General features: G+C 38.8%; 1 protein-coding gene across 2 annotated transcripts in view; it reads right to left on the minus strand.

The window, feature by feature from the left end:
* Positions 1-3,409: 3,409 nt before the first annotated feature.
* Positions 3,410-22,395, minus strand: part of MDM1 (Mdm1 nuclear protein homolog (mouse)) — a 38,615-nt gene continuing 19,629 nt past the window's right edge. For both annotated transcript variants that reach the window (XM_011929275.1, XM_011929274.1), the window contains exons 12-14: positions 12,052-12,304; positions 5,984-6,043; positions 3,410-4,207 (exon numbers count right to left, since the gene is read on the minus strand). In XM_011929275.1, the coding sequence (XP_011784665.1) occupies positions 4,095-4,207; positions 5,984-6,043; positions 12,052-12,304 (426 nt within the window). In that variant the 3' untranslated portion in view covers positions 3,410-4,094. The remainder of the gene's footprint in view (positions 4,208-5,983; positions 6,044-12,051; positions 12,305-22,395) is intronic.

The raw sequence follows: 22,395 nt of genomic DNA on the forward strand, positions 1-22,395 counted from the left end.
AACTTTAACAACTTGCTCACAACATTCTTCAATATTTAATGATTGGCCATGAGTCAGCTCCAGCATAATACTGGCATGTAGACTGTAAAGGGGAGAAACTGAACAATTTCCCAGCATTATCTAAATTGTCCATTATGTGGTTTGAATTGGTGTAAACTCCCCAAACATTACCCTACCTGTTGGCCTCATGCTCTGATTTCCAAAGGTGGCTTAGTGTCCCGCAAGTCCTCATTTCTCAATTTCCAGATATGCTTTTTATGGATATAGGGCAGAATGAAACCACGGATGGAGACTAGCGGGTAGAGCACTTCGTAGAAGAGAAATGGATGCCACCTTTAAGATGACTGTTCCTTTGCTCTTACCTGCCACGTGGCAGGAGTCGCAGGATGGGCAGCTGCCTCCTGTATGAGAGCTGTAGGGTGGGAATGAAACATGACATAGGATTTAAAGAAGCTTGGCTCTAAGCCTGAGAGCAAAGGGCTGGGTCTTTCTGTGCCTCCACTTGCCATGGGAGAAAGACACATATGGTTAGATTGCAGAGTCAACATTAGCAAGAAAGTTCATCAGCACGGAGCTGGAGATCAGTAGCCTGCTTTTAGTCCATGAGTTAAGCTCATGGGGCAAGTTGGCTTCTCAGAGACCCCATGTGACCAGACCTATTGGTGCACAACCCTAGCTAGTCCAATGACACAGACTGTTGTTTGGTCTGGAGTAGTCTCTGTCAGCAGAATCACCTTGGGAAACTGAGTGATGGTGGTTTGACAGACTGGGCTCTGAGCACCCTAACATGACTACCACTATCAGATGTAAAAGTACCAAAAACATATTCCAAAACCAAACAGAAATAATTCTGGGATCATCTACCACTTTACATTATTTGTTCCTCTGGTAAACTTCTAGAAGTCAGGATATTTTCTGGATGTCTGATATGTGCATGCACAATTATAACAAAAATATATAATCCATCCTTGAGCTCCCTAAGTAGCCAACCTCACCGCTGCTCTACATAAGGACAAGCTTGTTTTGAATATTAATTTGCTTTCATTCTGGTTGAATCCATTTGTACAAAAATTCAATGCTCACATACTCTTTCCCGACTAGAAAAGGTAGACATTTATCTTCCAAGAAGGCAAAGTGGAAAATTAACTCGCAAATGAATCAACCAGAGAGAGAATTGAATCACAGAGGGACTTGCAATTTTAGCATATACACTTTCAAAGGAGTTAGCGTGGGTGGATTTTGAGTAAGGAGACCTAGATTTAATTCACCAGCCTTGAGATCTTGGGCCAGTTATTTCAGCTAAGTCTGTTTTCCCATCTGTAAAATGAGGATATTTATACTAAATCTCTTGGCAACATTTCCTCCTATGTACCAAGCATATTTATCATGTTATTTATCCTTAATCGTCAAAACCATCCTTCAAGGGTTAACTTGGGAGTTCAGAATTCCATGGGGATCCAGAGATGAGATCAGAAATTAACGTGCGAAACCTCCCATGTATGTGTTTTGGTGCATTTTTATAAGGGCTCTCAAACATGGATACACTGAGAATCTCAACACCTGGGGTGAAGACGGGGAGGGGCAGGGAAAAGAGCAGGTAGGTGTATGCACTTTAGAAAAACTTCCCATTGCAGTTCTGCGGTTGGCTCCCCAGTGTGGCTTGTGAGATATTAATTTAGACAAAAAGATCAAGCTACCAGTTTATATTTATTTGGGTATATACTGTATACTCAAAGCAGCAGTTATATTCAAGGTGAATAAAAACTGAATTACCTGGATATTCTGCAGAGAAATAAAAGCACATATCTACACAAAGATTTGCACACCAATACTGACAGCAGTTTTATTCATTACAATCCCAAACTGAAAACAACCCCAAAGTCCACCAGCAAGAGGCAACATGCACACCAAAACATGGATGACTCTCAAAAATATTACGCTGAATAAAAGCCAGGCATAAAGGATGGCTCCATTTATATAAAATTCCTGTAAACTAATTTATACCAACGGAAAGCAGATTATTGGTTGCCTTGGGGACCAGGGGTGGAAGGACAGACTGACTGCAAAAGAACATAAAGAAACTTTTGGAGTGATGGAAACATAATGTATCATGATTGTGGTGTTAGTTTCACAGATGTGTACATCTATTCAAACTCATTAAGCTCTAAATTTTTTTAACAATTGCAGTTTATTATAAAGTATGCCTTAATAAAACTAATAAATGTGAATTAGCAATCCCAGCTCCTGAATACTAGCAAATCTCAAGAAGCAGTTATCATGTAACAAAGACTACTCACCAACTCAAATGCATGTCTTCTGAGTTGCCCTTAGTGTGAGCAACAAAACTCTACTGGGCCCTCAACACTGTTCTCTCCCCTGGGCCACTGAATAGGGTTTTTAACAGAAGCAGTCAATAACTGCAGAGCTAAATTGTTGCATGGAGACTGGGGTCATGACCTTGTCCCCATGAGAACTATATCCTAATCCATCTAACACCTGATAGATCAAGTTCATGTGGTTTGATCACTCTAATGGGTGTACCCAGATTTTATGTCTACAGCTTAGATAAAATAGACTGAGTTATGCAAAATCCCTTGCAAGCTAGCTCTAATTTCGAACTTCTTTACCATACGTCAGTGGTCAGCCATTGAAAACTCTGTCCTAACCAACTAGACTAATCAACCTTTGAGGAAGAGGACAATGATATATCTATTGTCTAGAGAGATAAGTTCCAAACCTATTTTACAATTAACATACCTCAGTGCACGTATGTATAGAAAAGCCAATTTGTGTTCTAAAGTCCAGTTATACTCTAATTTCAAACTTTTATTTTCATATTTAATGCCTTAGTAGCCTTTAATGAACAAACTAGTTTAAAGGTCAGTGAAAGATAGGCAAATATTTGTATGCCTATAGTTCTTTAAAACCTCATGATAATGTAAGATCTTTAACAAACTTATTGTGAACCAATGATTTGCAAATGCACTTTTGACCAAATTATCACTTTAGAACAGATTGTTCACTTGTTTTCTAATCAATAAGCATGAATATTCTGTATATTTTAGCTTCAGTACTTTCTATGTATTATGTAAAGATTTTACGTAACATAGTTGTAAAATCTGTACTTTTAGAAACTTAAATTTATCATGATTTGCAAGATAAACAGTATGACAACAGAACATGTCCTGTGAGTGAAGAAATACAGTAAAAAAGTTTTGTGTTGAATTTCTGTAAATGAGTCTGCCTTGCAAATTCTTTGTCCTACATTTGTGCGAAAATATCATAGACTTGGCTCCATTCCATTCTGACAGCTGCAAAACAAGTATATCTTTTCATTAACCTGTTATGAGTAGAATTCTTCTAAAAGATAATTATTTGTTCCATGTAATAACTTTCTGGAAAAGCCACACACTTGATCAATTTTTATTTCAAAATGTCTACTGAGTTTTAATTCTCCATTATACAGGTAATTTTTCAAAATCTAGACATTATTCAAATGTAAGCCAAAGTCCTCACACAAATAGAATACACTCAAAGATCAAAAATATACATATCTTTCAGCCAACTTTGTTACATAAGAAAAATATATACAGCTGGTGTTTTCAAAGTACAATTAGCTTAACACTGCAAACACGTATAGAAGGAACTAAAATAAAAAGAAACACTACGGCAAAGGTTAAAGGAACAACAAATTCATTTTACAACATCAATTATAAAGATACATATATCAAATCTTAGGGAAATAAATACTTCACACTGGGATCTTAACTTTTACTTCACTTTGTTTATCTTTTTAGAATATTCTCTGGATAGGCGAAAATCTATCCATGATACCTATTACAAAAGTTACAACATGTGAAGAATTCAATAATCTATGTCTTTGTAGTCTGGGATAGATGTAAAAAGAATTCATTAAAAGTTAAATTTGTATAAGCCTATGTTAAAAATTTCCGAGTAAACTGTTCTATTGGAAATTAAATATTTCAAAGTAGAAAATGTTAGGAAAAAATTCAAACACTCAAAAGTTTTAACACAGTAAGCAATGAAGAAAAATTATGCCAATGTTTCCTTGGATAAAGGCAACTCAGCTAGGTTTATGTTTTACCCCAGAAATCCTCCTTCCTTTTCTTAGCTCGTGCCAGAGTTTGAAAAGCCCGGAGACTAGAAGCTGCAGAGCGAGCAGAAATCTCAGACAATCTGTCCTCATCTGCAATGAAAAAATCCGGAGATTATATTCAATGTCAAAAATACCTATTAAATAAATATTATGTTTAATATAACAGAAAATTAAAAGCATCAAACTGTGTATCAATGTCAAGTCAGTCAGGAAAAAAAAGTAACCTACTGAAATGTAAGATATTAACATTCTCATGATACCTGACAGTAGTTCTACAGGTTTATCATGCATAGAAATCAAACCTTTTAATGTTAAAATTTAACGTTAAATTTTTTTCCTCCCTGAAATCCTGTCATTAACAAAGCACATGGCCTATGATTTCAGTATTACTTGAAAATAATTCATCATAACACTGTTTTATCCTACTTTAAAAAGCACAGCTATTCTGAGCAAAAAGCTTTTCTAAACTTTTTAAAAACAAAATGCCATACCTTAACATGGTATTTACATCACATTTCTAAAATAATCTCACTAAATGTAGAAATAATGTTTGACTTTAATATGCTACCCTTCATTAGTACTGAAATTCCTCATTCTGAGTAAGCAAATGTTTTATAAGGTTATATATAGACCCTATTCTTCCATTAGAAAGAAAACAGGACTGGATTCAAAGTTGCCAGACATTTATTTGCATTTCAAAACATACAACTTGATTTCTAGCTCAATGAATTATAACAAAAAGTCCTAAACCTGCTAAACGCAAAGTCTTTAATATATGACACAGAGTATGAAATTTAAATTTACTTCAAATTCAAAATTTGTAAGTTCAATAATTCCATACTACTTAGGATGAATTAAAATAGTGATTCAATTATTCATATTGAATTCAGGTTCCTCCTGCCACTATTATAAGCAAATAAATGTCAGAATAAAAACTACAAAAGGCCAAGCGTGGTGGCTCATGTCTGTAATCCCAGCACTTTGGGAGGCCAAGGCAGGCAGATCACGAGGTCAGGAGTTTGAGACCATCCTGGCCAACATGGTGAAACCCCATCTCTAGTAAAAATACAAAAATTAGCCAGGTGTGGTGACGGGTGCCTGTAATCCCAGCTACTTGGGAGGCTGAGGCAGGAGAATTGCTTGAACCCGGGAGGCAGAGTGAGCCGAGATCGCGCCACGCACTCCAGCCTGGCGACAGAGTGAGACTCTGTCTCAAAAACAAAACAAAACTACAAAGAAGAAAAATGTCAATTTTCTCTAATCATGTATTTGTTTGACCATTGAAAATTGACAAAAATATATAGGCTTTTTTTTTTTTTGAGACGGAGTCTCACTCTGTCGCCCAGGCTGGAGTGCAGTGGCGCAATCTCGGCTCACCGCAAGCTCCGCCTCCCGGGTTCACGCCGTTCTCCTGCCTCAGCCTCCTGAGTAGCTGGGACTACAGGCGCCCGCCACCACGCCCGGCTAATTTTTTTGTATTTTTTGGTAGAGACAGGGTTTCACCATGTTAGCTAGGATGGTCTTGTTCTCCTGACCTCGTGATCCACCCACCTCGGCCTCCCAAGGCATTTTTTTAAAAGATGGATGTAATGCTCCGCCAAATTCCTGAGCCCCCAGCTAGACAAGGTGGAAAAAGAGAAAGAACACTGACCTCAGCTGTGACGTTGGGCACAATCTCTTATTATATGTTTGCCCTAGAACAATATTTTACCAGTTTACTCTCAGCTTATTCATTTGTAAATGGGGGTAATTTCACCCCCTCCCCCACAGGGTTTCAAGGATCTAAGGAAAAATCTGTGGAAGTACTTCATAAGCTATATCATAGACTAGAACTCAAACTTTTATGTTATGTGACTATTGAAATACCTTCATCATTAAAGGCTTCATGCTGAGGTAACTGCGAACTGTTCATCCTTGCTTTTCCTACTTAAAAAAAAAAGGCAGAAGAAATTATCCTTCAAAAGCCACTGAACAGCTTATCTCAATTATATTCTAAACTGTTAGTAAAAGTAGGCTGTCAGAAATTTTATTAATTTTCAAACCTACATGTGAGTAAAGGTTGAAGAAATTACCATAAAAGGGCCAATCATAATTTATAATGCACTTAGCAAGCATGTAAACAAACTACGGATAACTTCCTAATATTCTTTCCAATGATAATATTGATCTAACTTTAAAGAAATGTAGTAGGCTTCTGATTAGAGATGGTAAATTAAATACATACATTTACAAGAACAACAAACTCATAGGACAAAGAATGGGAGCAAATAAGACACCAAGAAACTTTTCGGAACATGGAAAGCAAATGGAAGGGCAGTGAGTGTATGTATAACTATACCCAAGTAAGTGGAATTTTAAGCCAGCAGAAGGGTGAAACCAAGAAACAACCAACTTGTTCCCCAATGGCTCTGGGTTTGGGAGTATTGAGTACCACTGAAAGCTGGAGTGAAGGGAAGACTGAACTAGGAAACTGACTAAAAATCCTTTTACAAAAATAGTTAATATGCTAGGTCCTTCTTTAAATTTGCACAGCTGGGTAGTTCCCTCTTTCCCAAAAGAGACATGGAAGTTTCGTCTCTAAAAGTTTACCAGAACTACTTTGACTGAAGGATACCAGGTTCAACTGTGGGCAAGGGTACTATAGTCAAAACAGAGGCATTATATATATCATTTACCTCTTCAAAGAGATAAAACATTCCATTCATGAAATAAGAATGGGATGCTGTATAAAAGGAATATGCAATGTTTAAAAAATTCTTAGAAATTAAAAAAAGCAAAAATCTTTTTAAAAAACTAACAGATGGCATGTGGAGAGTCAAAGAGCAGACCCAGTTAACCCATCCCCTGCCTGGCTGTACCCCTCCACAGCATAACACAAAGGACATAAACTTTGGGGAGTTTTATAACCCAGCCCAGGTGTGAGAAGCCAGAATACCTCCCCTGGGCAACACAGGGCAAGCTCAAATACCACTGCTACTACTGCAGCTGGTGCTCTTTTGCAAGCAGTACCTCCTGTTTAGAGGCCAACTGACACAATTCATTATACCATCTCTAGGTAGAATAATGCTGTGCCCAGAATGGAGAAAACCAGGGCCTGACCTCAGCTATCACCACTGCCTGCAACACCCTAGCTAACCAGTGGTCCTGAATCTGTCTACATGACAAGTTCACTACTATTATAACCAACATGCAAGAAAGCCAGCACCCTAAGCCTATCTACAACCAAGGAATCTCAGGAGTTCCAGATCTTTCCACTGGTGGGAAGTTTCTTTCAGCAGAGACACAACTGCAGTGCTAGGCTCAGTAGGAAGTCTACCCCATCACCCCAACAGTCAGGCAGCCTTAGTGCTCATGAAGGGTCTTGGAGAAGGGGTCTTCTTTCCCCTTGTCCACCACTGCAGACACAGCTGGGGCTTCTCCCACAGGACTCAGTATGGGTGTGCCTATAGACAGCCTTCCTGGAACACTTCAGGATCACTGCTCGCCTACAGGAGGAGCACTCCCCAGATGCAGGCTTGCATGAGAGGCAGAGTCACAATTCCTATCCACTTGGAACATCAACATTCCTACAGACAAAAAGAGGTGCCTGTCTGATCTGAATAGCTGGGACACTGGGACATGAGTGAGGCTAGGAGGTGGATAGCTTTCCTGCTGGCCTGGCAGAGAAGCTGAGGTGGCTCTCACCCTTCACCCCGATAAGACCTCCTTGCATCTGAGCGCTCCACCAGCCACCTTCATCAAGGCTGGGACCTGTGCCCACCAGTGGGTATTGCATTAACCCACCTGCCTTAGCTACAATAAGTTCCTACCCAGAGACACCTCCCCTAATGGCCTGAAATCTGAACTATCAACTCAGTAAAGAAAATACTGGAGAAAAACTAAATAAATAAAGAAGTACAAACCACAGGGGAATGAGATAAGCTTCAAGAGATCTCTGCCATTCCAGCCCCACAGGAGACAGTGAACTCGCCCACACACTGAGTACACAGCCACTACAACCAGCATCTGAGGAAGTCATCATACAAAGACTCTCTATAACCAAAGAACTTATACTCTTTTTTTTTTTTGAGACGGAGTCTTGCTCTGTCGCCCAGGCTGGAGTGCAGTGCCCAGATCTCAGCTCACTGCAACCTCCGCCTCCCGGGTTTACGCCATCTCCTGCCTCAGCCTCCCGAGTAGCTGGGACTACAGGCGCCCGCCACCTCGCCCGGCTAGTTTTTTGTATTTTTTAGTAGAGACGGGGTTTCACAGTGTTAGCCAGGATGGTCTCGATCTCCTGACCTCATGATCCGCCCGTCTCGGCCTCCCAAAGTGCTGGGATTACAGGCTTGAGCCACCGCGCCCGGCCAGAACTTATACTCTTAACCCGTAAAAGCACCAAGAACCAAATTAAACTATAACAAATTATAATCATTAAAGTCACATTCTTAAGAGGGGAAAAAATTTTTTAAAAAACACATATAGTCAAATAAAAATTAAATTTGAGGACAATTAGAATAGTGCACCTAAAAAAGGAACCAGAAAGTAATTCTAGTAATATGACAAAACAGGGTTCTGTAGTACCCTCAAAAGATCACACTCACTCTCCAGTAATTGATCCAAACCAAGATGAAATCTTTGAAATACCAGATAACAAATTCAGAAGGTTGATTATTAAGCTACTTAAGGAGCTACCAGAGAAAGGTGAAAACCAACATAAAGAAATTTTTAAAAAGTCAGGATATGAATGAAAAATTTTCCAGAGAGATATCATAAAGAAAACCCAATCAGAACATCTGGAAACAAAAAACACACTTAGAGAAATACAAAATGCAGTGGAAAGTTTCAAAAATAGACTAGAACAAGTAGAAGATAGCTACATGCCAGGTCCAAGGGGGAAAAAAAGCAGAAAAAATAATTTCAGAGCTCAAAGACAGGGCTTTCGAATTAACCCAATCAAACAAAAATAAAGAAAAAAGAATCAAATGAAATGAACAAAGTCTCCAAGAAATATGGGATTATGTAAACAACCAAACTTAAGAATAAATGGTGATATTAAGGGAGAAGAAAAGGCTAAAAGTTTGGAAAACTCACTTGAGGGAATAATTGAGGACAACTTCGCTGGCCTTGCTAGAGATTTAAATATACAATCACAAGAAGCTCAATGAACTCTTAGGAACTTCACTGCAAAAAGATCACCACCAAGGCACATATTTATCAGGTTATCTAAAGTCAACATGAAGGAAAGAATTCTAACAGTTGTGAGGCAAAAAGCATCAGGTAATTTACAAAAGAAAAACTATCAGACTAACAACAGACTTCTCAGCAGAAACCTTACAAGGCAGAAGGCACTGGGGTCCTATCTTTAGCCTCCTTAAACAGAATACCTATCAGTCAAGAATTTTGTTAGTTTAGCAAAACTAAATTTCATAAATGAAGGAGAAATAAAGTATTTTTCAGACAAACAAATGCTGAGGAATTTGTCACTGCCAGACCAGCACTACAAGAAATGCTAAGCAGGAGTTCTAAATTTTGAAACAAAAGCTTGACATGCAACAAAACAGAACCTCCTGAAAGCTTAAAACTCACAGGGCCTATAAAACAATACAACGGAAAAAACAAAGTATCTAAGTAACAACTAACATAGTGAATAGAACAGTACCTCACATCTCAGTATTAACATGAACGTAAATGGCCTAAATGCTCCACTTAAAAGATATGGAATGGCAGAATGGATTAAAAACCACAAACCAAATATCTAACACACAAAGATTCATATAAACTCAAGATAAAGGGGTAGGAAAAGATATTCCATGCAAATGGAAACCAAAAGCAAGCGGGAGTCTTATATCAGGCAAAACAGACTTTAAAGCAGCAACTATCTAAAGAAAGACAAAGGTCATTATATAATGATAAAAAGGTCAATCCTATAAGAAGATATTACAATCAGTCCTAAATTTATATGCACCTAACACTGGAGTTCCCACATTCATAAAACAATTACTACTAGACCTAAGAAATGAAGTAGACAGCAACATAATAATAGAGAGGGACTTCAATACTCCACTGACAGCACTAGACAGATCATTAAGACAGAAAGTCAACAAAGAAACAATGGACTTACACAATATTGTAGAACAAATGGACTTAACAGATATTTACAAAACATTCTACCCAACAATTGTAGAATATACATTCTTCTCATCATTTCACATGGAACATTTTCCAAAATAGACCACATGACAGGCCACAAAACAAGTCTCAATAAATTTAAGAAAATCATACCAACTATCTTCTCAGACCACAGTGGAGTGAAACTAGAAATCAACTCCAAAAGGAACCCTCAAAACTATACAAATACATGGAAATTAAATAATCTGCTCTTGAATGATTTGGGGGTTAACAATGAAATCAAGATGGAAATTCAAAAATTCTTTGAAATGAGTAACAGTGACACAAGTTATCAAAACCTCTGGGATACAGCAAAAGCAATGCTAAGTGGAAAGTTTACAGCATTAAATGCCTACCTTAAAAAGTCTGAAAGAGCACAAACTGACAACCTAGTATCACACCTCAAGGAACTAGAGAAACAGGAACAAACACCATGGAATAGTAATCCACCATTAAAAGGAATGAAATAATGTCTTTTGCAGCAACTAAGATGGACATGGAGGTTATTATTCTAAATGAAGTAACTCAGGAATGAAAAACCAAATACTGCTTGTTCTCACTTATAAGTGGGAGCTAAGCTATGAGGACACAAAGACATAAAAAGTGATATAACAGACTGTGGGGACTTGGGGTGGGGGGAGGGATAAAAGTCTACATATTGGGTACAGTGTACACTGCTTGGGCAACAGTTGCATTAAAATTCAGAATTCACCACTATAGAATACATCCATGTAACCAAAACTACCTGTACCCCAAAAGCAATTGAAATAAAAATTTTTTAAAGCAGAAAAGATAGAAGATAAAAATTAGTAACCTTTCAAATTTAAAGACAGAGATGGAAAATAGGAGAGGTAAGACAAAAAATAAAATCATATCCAATATCTGAATAGGAGCCCTAGAAAGAAGAAACAGAGAAAGGAGAGTTTTTTTTTTTTTTTTTTTGCCTCCCAGACTTAAGCAATTCTCATGCCTCAGCCTCCCAAGGAGCTGGAATTACAGGCGTGCACCATCACACCCAGGTACTTTTTTTGTAGTAGAGACAGGGTTTCATCATGTGGCCCAGGCTGGTCTCAAACTCCTGGCCTCAAGTGATCCGCCTGCCTTGGCTTCCCAAAGTGCTGGGATTACAAATGTTAGCCACTGTGCCTGGCCAGGAGAGGAAATTTTTGACTGAATAATTCAAGAAAATGTTCCAGAAGTAAGAATTTTCCAGATTGAAAGGTCTATGGAGTACCAGCAAAATGAATTTAAAAAAATACTCTCTCAGAGGCACATCACAAAATTTTAGAACATTAGATATGAAGATCTCAAAAGCTGCCAGAAAGAAAACATCACATATAGAAGATCCAGAATAAAAGCAGCATCTGACTTCTTAACATTAACGATGACAGCTAGAAAAGAGCTGGGCAATGCCTACTAAAACTAAAGGAAAGTCATTTCTGACCGTGAATTCTACACCCAGGCAACATTTGGCAACGTCTGGAGACATTTTTGGTTGTCACATCCAGAGAAGAGGTGCTACTGGCATCTATCTAGTGGATTCCCTCTGTGTATGAATAACAACTTGAGAGATATCTCACACATATACAACAGCAAAAAGTGAACTTAGGTGCAGCACAATTCATCCCAAAGAGGGATTTTTCCTATTTAAAGAAATCTTATTAATACATTAACCAAAAATACTAAATAACTGATTTATTAATATAAAGTGCATTCTTAGCCTTTGTACCTATCAGTATAAGAATTTATTTTAAAAGACAAAAAATTAAAACCAAAATAATTACCATTGTGCTGAAACTCTGGATCTCTAAGAGAGCCCTGAATTCGACGAGAGGGATGCCAGTAGGATGGAACATGCAGTGGAGAAAGTGACTGTCCAGGGGGATTTATTGGGTATTCTGGAATTTTTGAAACTGGAAGAGTTGCCTCAGCAAATCTGGGGATATTGTCTTCAGAATCTTCCCGCAAAGGCAGAGGATCAACTGTTTTTATACCAGCGGCTGGAGAAGTCAGTAGGGATACAGCACGACTTTCTTTCTAAATGACAAAAAAAGAAAAAAGATGCCTATGTGTAGTAAATGCCTATGTAAATAAATAAGCCAAACATTTAAATGCAAAATATATAACCAAAAAGCAGAAGAAAAAATATGAGAGAATTTATACAACCTCTATATGGGGAAGATATGATACAGACGAACAGACTTGGCTATATAAACAAAATACGTAGACATTTTATAAATTAAAAGAAAAATGCAGAACTTGGAAAAAATATACAACTTTTATGATTGACAATGAATTATCATTGCTACATTTCTTTAAAAGCAGTAAGAAAAACACAAACCCAATTAAAAGTAGAAAAAGGGTATGAATAAGCAATTCATATACTGTACACACAAATCACAAACAGCAAACATATTCTACCTTACTAAGTATCAACTATAAAATGAAAGCACTGAGACATTAACTTTTCACGTACCAAATTTCAAAAATTAATTTTTAAAAGAACAATGATACCAGAGCTGACGAGGATGTAGAGAAATTGGCAATCTCATAGACTGCTATTGGGAGTACAATCTTTCTGGGGGGCTGGCAAAACACAGCAGAAGCCTTAAAGTTTTGTGTTCTTTGACTGCACAATAATACTTGGGGAGTAGTTACAAACACAAAATAATGTAAAGAAAAATGTAGCTATGGATGGATTTCTTTACAGGATTTCTTCAAACAGATTAAGAAATAACAATAGAAATCTGAATAAAAATTAGATTTTAACAATAAGCATCTGGTTTTTAAAAACTATGGTGTAACTATAGATTGCACATCTCCATAAAAATAAGATTATGAATATTTCATGATGTGAAAATATGTTCACAACAGCACTAAAAATAGATTATAAAACCTTTCTACAGTATGATAAATAAATAACCAAATATTCTAATACATATATACCTAAATACCTCAAAAATTTAACAGTGGATGTCCCTGAACAGTACATGTGAGATACTTAGCTACTTTTTTAGTTTGGTCAGTATTTGCTGTTTTCCACAATGACTATGTATCACTGTTCTAAAAGTCACTAACAATTTTACTTTTTAAAAGAAGGCAGCTAGCTAGACACCATGGCTCACACCTGTAATCCTAGCAATTTGGGAGGCCAAGGTGGGAGGATCATTTCAGGCCAGGAGTTCAAGATCAGCCTGGCCAACAGGGTGAAACCCATCTCTACTAAGAATACAAAAATTAGCCAGGTGTGGTGGCGCACACCTGTAATCCCAGATACTTGGGTGGCTGAGGCACAAGAATTGCTTGAGCTGGGAAGGCAGAGATTGCAGTGAACCATGATCGCATCACTGTACTAAACGGAGAGAGACTGTCTCAAAAAATAAAAATAAAAGTAGTCCAGATGCAGTGGCTCACGCCTGTAATCCTAGCACTTTGGGAGGCCGAGATGGGAGGATCACTTTAGGCCAGGAGTTTAAGACAAGCCTGGTAGCCAGGCGCGGTGGCTCAAGCCTGTAATCCCAGCACTTTGGGAGGCCGAAACGGGTGGATCACGAGGTCAGGAGATCGAGACCATCCTGGCTAACACGGTGAAACCCCGTCTCTACTAAAAAATACAAAAAACTAGCTGGGCGAGGTGGCGGGCGCCTGTAGTCCCAGCTACTTGGGAGGCTGAGGCAGGAGAATGGCGGGAACCCGGGAGGCGGAGCTTGCAGTGAGCTGAGATCCGGCCACTGCACTCCAGCCTGGGCGACAGAGCGAGACTCCGTCTAAAAAAAAAAAAAAAAAAAAAAAAAAAAAAAAAGACAAGCCTGGTTAACATAGCAAGACCCCATCTCTATTTATTTAAAAAAAGAAAAAATTTAAATTAAATTAAAAACAAAAGAAGGCAAACCGGTAAAATCAAATACAGTTCCAAACTTTCCTGATTATTTCTTGTAATTGTTGCCTTCACTTATGATCTTTGATTCTATCAATGTAACATTCAAAACACTGCTTTCTAAACTTAGATATCTTTGTCTGTGATTGTAGAGCTTATTGCTTCAAAGTGGCCTAGGGCTGCTGGTCTCAACCAATAAACATATTTCAAATCAATATGTAAGATAAAACCACAAATCTTCCACTTGCTTTCTTTTTCAAACAAGTATCACTTAGGACAATACAAATAATTCCAAAGAGAAATTGTTCTTTTTTTTTCCTTTTTCTCTATATATGAACAAAATTTGTGATCTTTGTCAAATTGGTTTTACAATTGCTGAAAATACCTGAAAGAAACCTGTAAAATAAAAGACATGGGGTTCCCAGGTTTAACATAACTGATTCTGCGATCTGTTTTTGAGCCTAAAGCCTCAAAAGGCCAACAGGTCTCACTGCTCTACTCAGCCTTGTGTACGGCAGTTCTCCACTGAGGAGCCACAGTGACTGGATTTACCCTGTGAAGAATATCCTATTTGCTTTGTTGCTTCTGATATTCCAGAGGTTTCTCAGTGACAGTAGAGTAACATCCAAGAGAATAAACCCCACTTGATTGTGATGAATTATCTTTTTGATGTGCTGCTGGATTCAGTTTGATTGGATTTTGTTGAGGATTTTTGTGTCTACGTTTATCAGGAATATTGGTCTACAGTTTTCTTTTGTTGTTGTTGTTGTGTCCTTGACAGATTTTGTTATCAGGATGATACTGGTTTCATACAATGTGTTAAGGAGAAATCCTTTCTCCTTGATTTTGGGGAATAGTTTTAGCACATAAATAGAATTAAAAACAAAAACCATATGATCATCTCAATACATGTGGAAAAAGCATTTGATAAAGTCCAATATCCCTTCATGATAAAAATCCTCAACAGACTAGGCAATGAAGGAACATACCTCTCAAAATAATAAGAGCCATCTATGACAAACCCACAGCCAGTATCATACTAAATAGGCAAAAGCTGGAAGCATCCCCACTAAGAACAAGACAAGGATGCCCACTCTCACCACCTCTATTCAACATAGTACTGAAAGTCCTACCCAGAGCAATCAGGCAATAAAAAGAAACAAAAAGCATCTAAATAGAAAAAGAGGGAGTCAAATTATCTCTGTTCACTCACGATATGATTCTAAACCTAAAAAAACCCTAACAATCCCTCCAAAAGACCTGATAAATGACTTCAGTAAAGTTTCAGGATGCAAAAATTAACGTGCAAAAATCAGTAGCATTTCTACACACCAATAATTCAAGCTGAGAACAAAATCAAGGATAAAGTCCTGCTACAATGGCCCCCCAAAAATAAAGTACCTAGGAACATAGCTAACCAAGGAGGTTATCTCCTTGAGTTCATCTCCACATGAACTACAAAACATTGAATGAAATTATAGATGACATAAACAAATGGAAAAGCATTCCATGCTCATGGATTGGAAGAATCGATACTGTTAAAATTGCCACACTGTCCCAAAGTAACTTACAGATTCAATGCAATTCCTATCAAATTACCAATGTCATTTTTCACAGAATTAGAAAAAGCAGTTCTAAAATTCATATGGAAGCAAAAAAAAGGGCCCAAAGCAATCCTAAGAAAAAAAAAAAAAAAGAACAAAGCTGGAGGCATTACATTACTTGACTTCAAACTATACTAGAAGGTTACAGTAACCAAAACATCAGGGTACTGGTAAACAAACAGACACATAGACTAATGGAACAGAAAAGAGAACTTAGAAATAAAGCTATACACCTACAGCTATCTGATCTTTAACAAAGATGACCAAAAAAATGAACAATGGAAAAAGGACACCCTATTCAATAAATGGTGCTGGGAAAACTGGCTAGCCATATGTAGAAGAATGAAATTGGACCCCTACCTCTCACCATATATAAAAATTAACTCAAGATGGATTAAAGACTTAAATGTAAGACCTCAAAGTACAAAAATCCTAGAAGAAACCCTAGAAAAATCTCTTCTGGACATTGGCTAAGGCAAGGAATTTATGACTAAGTACTCAAAAACAAATGTAACAAAAACAAATTGGCAATTGGGACTTAATTAAACTACAGAGCATTTGCACAGCAGAAGAAACTATCAACAGAGTAAACAGACATCTTACAGAATGGGAGAAAATATGTGCAAACTACATATCTGACAAAGGACTAATATCCAGAATCTATAAGGAATTTAACAAGAAAAAAACAACTCCATTAAAAAGTGGGCAAAGGACATGAACAGACACTTTTTAAAAGAAGACAAAGCAGCCAACAAACATGAAAAAATGCTCAACATCACTAATCACCAGAGAGTTGTAAATCAAAACCATAATGAGATTATCACCTCACATCAGTCAGAATGGTTATTATCAAAAAGTCAAAAAACAACAGATGTTGGCAAGGCTGCAGAGAAAAGGAAATGCAACCCCTGTGGAAAGCAATATGAAAATTTCTCAAACAACTAAAACTAGAACTACCATTCAACCCAGAAATCTCACTACTGGGTATCTACCCAAAGGAAATAATTCTGTGAAAAAGATCTGCACTTCTAGATTTATTCCAGCACTATTCACATTAGCAAACTCATGGAATCAGCCTAGGTGCCCATCAACAGGGGATTGGGTAAAGAAAATGTGGTACATATACACACCATAGAATACTGCGCAGCCATAAAAAAGAATGAAATGTTCAATGTTCACTATTTGAGTGAAGGGTTCAATACAGCCCAAACCCCAGCATTATACAATATATCAATGTAACAAACCCCCACATGAACCCTCTGAATCTAAAATAAAATTCAGGCTGGGCACAGTGGCTCAAGCCTGTAATCCTTTCACTTTGGGAGGACTGCTTGAGCCCAGGAGTTTGAGAACAGTGTGACAACACAGTGAGACCCCAAGACTACAAAAAACTTTTTTCAAAAATTAGCCAGGCATGGTGGCACATATCTGTGGTCCCAGCTACTCAGGAGGCTGAGGTGGGAGGATTGCCTAAGCCCAGGAAGTTGAGGCTACAATGAGCAATGATCGCACCACTGCACTCGGGCCTGGGCAACACAGCAAGACCTTATCTCCAAAAGCAAAAAATGGGCCAGATGTGGTGGCTGTAACCTATAATCCCAGCATTCTGGGAGGCCAAGGCAGGTGGATCACTTGAGGCCAGGAGTTCAAGACCAGCCTGGCCAACATGGCAAAACCACATCTCTACTAAAAATACAAGAATTAGTCAGATGTGGCGGCAGGCGCCTGTAGTCCCAGCTACTTGGGAGGCTGAGGCATGAGAACTGCTTGAGCCTGGAAAGCAGAGGTTGCAGTGAGCCAAGATCGCGCTACTACACTCCAGCCTGGTCAACAGAGCGAGACCCTGTTTCCAAAAAAAAAGAAAAAAGTGAATATAAAATTAAACTTAAAAAAAGAAAAAAAAGTACTAAGATCCTTACTTGGCCTCCCTTTCTAATCTCAGCCACATTCTTAATCTCTCTGGGTTCTTGCCCTAGGGAAGAACACTTGCACTTCCTGTTCTTTCTTTCTTTTTTTGTGAGACAGAGTCTCACTCTGTCGCCCAGGCTGGAGTGCAGTGGCGCGATCTCGGTTCACTGCAACCTCAGCCTCCCAGGTTCAGGTAATTCTCATGCCTCAGCCTCTCAAGTAGCTGGGACTACAGGCATGTGTCACCACACCCGGTTAATTTTTGTATTTTTAGTAGAGATGGTTTCACTATGTTGGCCAGGCTGATGTCTAACTCCTGACCTCAAGTGATCCACCTGCCTTGGCCTCCCAAAGTGCTGGGTTTACAGGCTTGAACCACTGCGCCGGCCCCTGTTCTTTCTAACTGGAAAACATTCTCTGCCCCAGATATTAGCATGGGCACCTTCCTCATCAGTCAGGTCTCAGTTAAAACATCATCTCCTTAGAGGTGCCTGTCCTGATGGCCCAAACTAAAGCTGTCTTACCCATCCCTTAGAGATATGTAGTTTTATTTAATTCACAGTGCTTACTACTATGTGAAAGTATTTTCTTTAAAAATTGTCTATTCCTCCCAGTGAAAATGTAAGCTTCATGAAGGCAGGGATTTTGACTTATTAATGAATCCCCAGATCCTAGAACAGTGCCTGGCACTTGTTAAGAGCCTATTACATACTGAATTGAATGAATGAAAATAAAACTCCCCTCCAAAGAGGTTCCTTGTCCAGAGTTCTCTTGCTCAGTGCATGGTACCTCCATCAATCTTGTTGGGCAAGCTAGAAACTTAGCAGGCATCCCTGTCTCTCATCCCCTGTTATCCAAACCAGCGTCAAGCCTTAACATTGTTCCCCTTACACAACTGTGCAGTTTCGTCCACTTCTATTTCTCCCCTCCTTCATCCAAGCTACCAACACCTCCTACGTGGACTACTACAATGGCCTTTTAAGGGCATTCAGTCTACTCTTGCCTCCTATGGCAGCCAGACAGATCTTGAAAACATATATCCATCACAATTCCCATACTTAAAATATTTCAATGGCTTCCCATTGCTCTTGAGATAATGACAGAAATCCCTATGTTGCTATGTTTTCCAGCCTCATGTTGCACCAGACTCCCTGCCACACACTGTATTGGTCTTTGTTTCCTCAAACTCTGCCTTCTTTCTCTCCACAAGATCTTGGCATGTGCTATGCTCCTTCTCCCCATCCTTTTTTCCTGGTTAATGCTTCCTTTTCTCCTTTATCTTAGCTCAGTTATGACTTTTTCAAAGAAGCATCATTGACTTCCAAGAAGGTTTCTGATCTCCATGATTAGGCCAATTCCTTCCAGAATAGCGCTAAATACTTGTATTTTGAAACTCTTATTAGTTTTAATTTCACTTTTTTTGTGTGTGATTTTAACATGTATCTTACCAGACTGCAGGTTTCCTAAGATTATGTACCATGTCTGTTTCTATCCATTATCATTGCCACAGCATACGGGTAAATCTGTTAAATGAATGAAGTAAGCAAATCCATGCTTGGGTTTTTAATATAATTTTAAATTTGAAAATGCTTCCTGATGATCAAACCAATATGAGAATTCTACCCTAAAGTTTTGGTACACACTGATAATTTATTGGAAATTGAATGACCTACAGGTTTAATTTTATACATAATAATAACGTAATTTCTTATCAATGCTTCTATAGGAGAATATAAGGGGAAAAACTGATGTGTATATCAAAGTTTAGTGACTCCTCTGCCTACCAGTAACCAAGGGGTAGACACTGGGAAATAACCAAAGCTAGCTAGCTCCAGATATAGTCCCTGGTAGTGCTGGTCGCAGAAAATTCACATGGAAGGATATCCAATCAAGTTGTCAATAATAAACTTGTGTCCGTATGTACATATGTATGTATTTATTGGTTTGGAGACAGTCTCACTCTGTCTCCCAGGCTGGAGTGCAGTGACGTGATCTCAGCTCACTCCAACCTCCGCCTCCTGGGTTGAAGTGATTCTTGTGCCTCAGTCTCCCAAGTGGCTGGGATTACAGGCGTCTGCCACCACGCCCAGCTAATTTTTGTATTTTTAGTAAGGACAAGGTTTCCCCATGTTGGCCAGGCTGGTCTTGAACTCCTGGCTTCATGTGATCCGCCCACCTTGGCCTCCCAAAGTCCTGGGATTACAAGCATGAGCTACCGCGTCAGGCCAGAAACTTGCTTATTTTAGAGGAGTTGGTAATTAAAATGTTAAAAGTGTACAGTACGCACAGTGAGACAGAGATTGGCATTAACATTCTGAGGAATGATATTACTCTACTTAGATTACTCAATAAATTAATTCCACAGTAAGTGAAAATAATACATATAAATCCAGTTGCAAATATAGATTAGTCACTCATTTTGGCTGAATCAGCTGTGTGTATACAGTTGCCTAAAAGCTCACACCTTCCAGATGGCAGCCTGGATTTCTCAGGAGGAGTATAACAGTCCACTAAGATCTGATTCTCATGAGTCCTCTGACTGTATTCCTAATGTCACATTTCCTTTAATAAACCAATGTATACATAAGCAACAGGAAATAGTTTAGATATTCTGTCACTCCAATAACATTCATTCCATCTGTTACGTGCTATGAGCTGGGCTCTGTTCTAAGCACTTGGGATTAAGAGGTAGAGGGTACTCTGATTCCATCTCCCACCTGTTCCCAAACCCTGAAAACTCCTACTTTGTACTCAAATTCACAAACAGCCATCAGCAACATTCCCTATAGATTTTCAACCTTTTCTCTGAATGTTCTCTATTCTACTCCAACCACTTACACCTATTGCTAAGCCTTGTCATTACTGGTAAATGCAACCTCTCCATAATCTAAACTTCTAACCACCATTTCCTAACTTTAAGACTAATCCCCAAGGGTGCCCCAATTCCAACAAGTCTTTTATTTTACCTAGACCATCCATCCACTGATCCTATCACCTCTGCACTGTTCTCAAGTCCCAGTGTCTTTCCCTCACCAACTCATTATAATCCCTTCTTCATATATACCTTAACTCCATTCCCCTTTTTCTCACTTTGTCTTATTCTCATGACAAGTTGAAAACCCTAGGTAAATGCAACACTCTGACTCTATCAAGTTCAAAACCCTAGGTAAATCCAACTCTCTATCTGATAAAAGTATGCTGCACCTCTGCAGCCAAACATTGCTGGAGAAAGGCACACAACCCTTCCTGACTGGTCTTCCGCCAACTTTGTGACCACCAACCTAAAATGGCCCCTTAACACTGGCCTAAAATATCCCACAATCCCCTGGCCCACTCACTCTCCCACTCTCTGAGAAGACTACTCCATGCCTTCACTTTCCTCAAATCTCCAACATCTTCCCCAGCCTTATTCTCAGCAAGGACTTTTCTTCACACGTCACCAAGAAGCAATAAGAAGAGGTTTTCCAAAAGCTGCCATCACATCTTCCTACATTCATCAGCAGTGCCCATGAATTCCGCTTTCCCTCTTGTAAAAATAAACAGTCAGTGTCTAAAGCCAACCCTTCCATATCTCCGCCAGATCCTAAGCCCTTTCTCCTACTCAAGAGCATCTTTCCAACAACTTTCCCCTCACTCCTGCATCATCAACTTTTCTCTCTCCAAAATTATTCTTGTCAACATACAAACATGCTGTTATGTCTTCCGTCTTGATCTTACTTCTCCCAACTACTCCTGCATTACTCTGCTTCCCCTCTTGGAAAAGAAACACTTCAAAGAATTATCTATGGCAGCTTTCTTCAATTCTTCTCCTCTTTTTCCTCTTGAATTCACTTGCACTTAGGCTTTTGTTCCTCCCTTTCACCAAAACTGCCCTTTATCAAGGTCACCAATGACCTCTGTGTTGCTAAATCCAATAAGCAACTGTCCTATCTTACTGACCTATCTGTAGCATTGACTCTCCTCCTCCTTGACACCTCCAGGATACCAGTCTCCTGTCTGTCACCACCTCACTGGCTGCTCTCCTTCAGTCTCCTTTGCTGACTAGTCCTCAACTTCCCAATATCAAAAAACTGGGGCTTAGACCTACCTGTCTGCAACTATTCTTCTCTGTCTACACCCACTCCCTTGATGATTTCCTCCGGTCTCAATACTTTAAATACATGACTCACCTAAGCTATAAACAGCCTCAAATCTGTACCGATAGCCCAACTTCTCCTCTACACTCCAAACCTATATAGTCAGTTCCCTATTCAACATGTCTACTTGTATGTCTAATAAGCTTCTCAAATTTAGTGTGTCCAGAATGGAATTCTTGATCTTCCCCAACTCAGTTAAATGGTAACTCCATCCTTATTGCTAAGGCCAAAAATCTTGAGTCACCCTTAATTTTTCTCTTTCTCCCACCCCAGATCTTATCCATCAGCAAATCTTGTTGGCTGTACCTTCCATGTATATCCAGAATTGAACTTTATCATATGACTTTGACTGCCACCACCAAGGTCCAAACAACCATCACCTCTTGCCTAGATAGAGTAAGTGACTCCCAACTGTTTTTATGCACCAGCTCTCGCTCTACTACTATCTATTCTCAACACAGTTTGGGAAAAAACTAAGTAATATTATGCCACTCCTCTGCCTTTCCAATAGCTTCCCACTGCATACAGAAAAAAATTCAATATCTTTGCTATGATTTACAAAGCCCTACACAATTTAGCACCCCATTATGTCTCTGAACCCAT

Source organism: Colobus angolensis, unplaced genomic scaffold (assembly GCF_000951035.1).
Source record: "Colobus angolensis palliatus isolate OR3802 unplaced genomic scaffold, Cang.pa_1.0 Scaffold80, whole genome shotgun sequence".
NCBI classification, from domain to species: Eukaryota; Metazoa; Chordata; class Mammalia; order Primates; family Cercopithecidae; genus Colobus; species Colobus angolensis.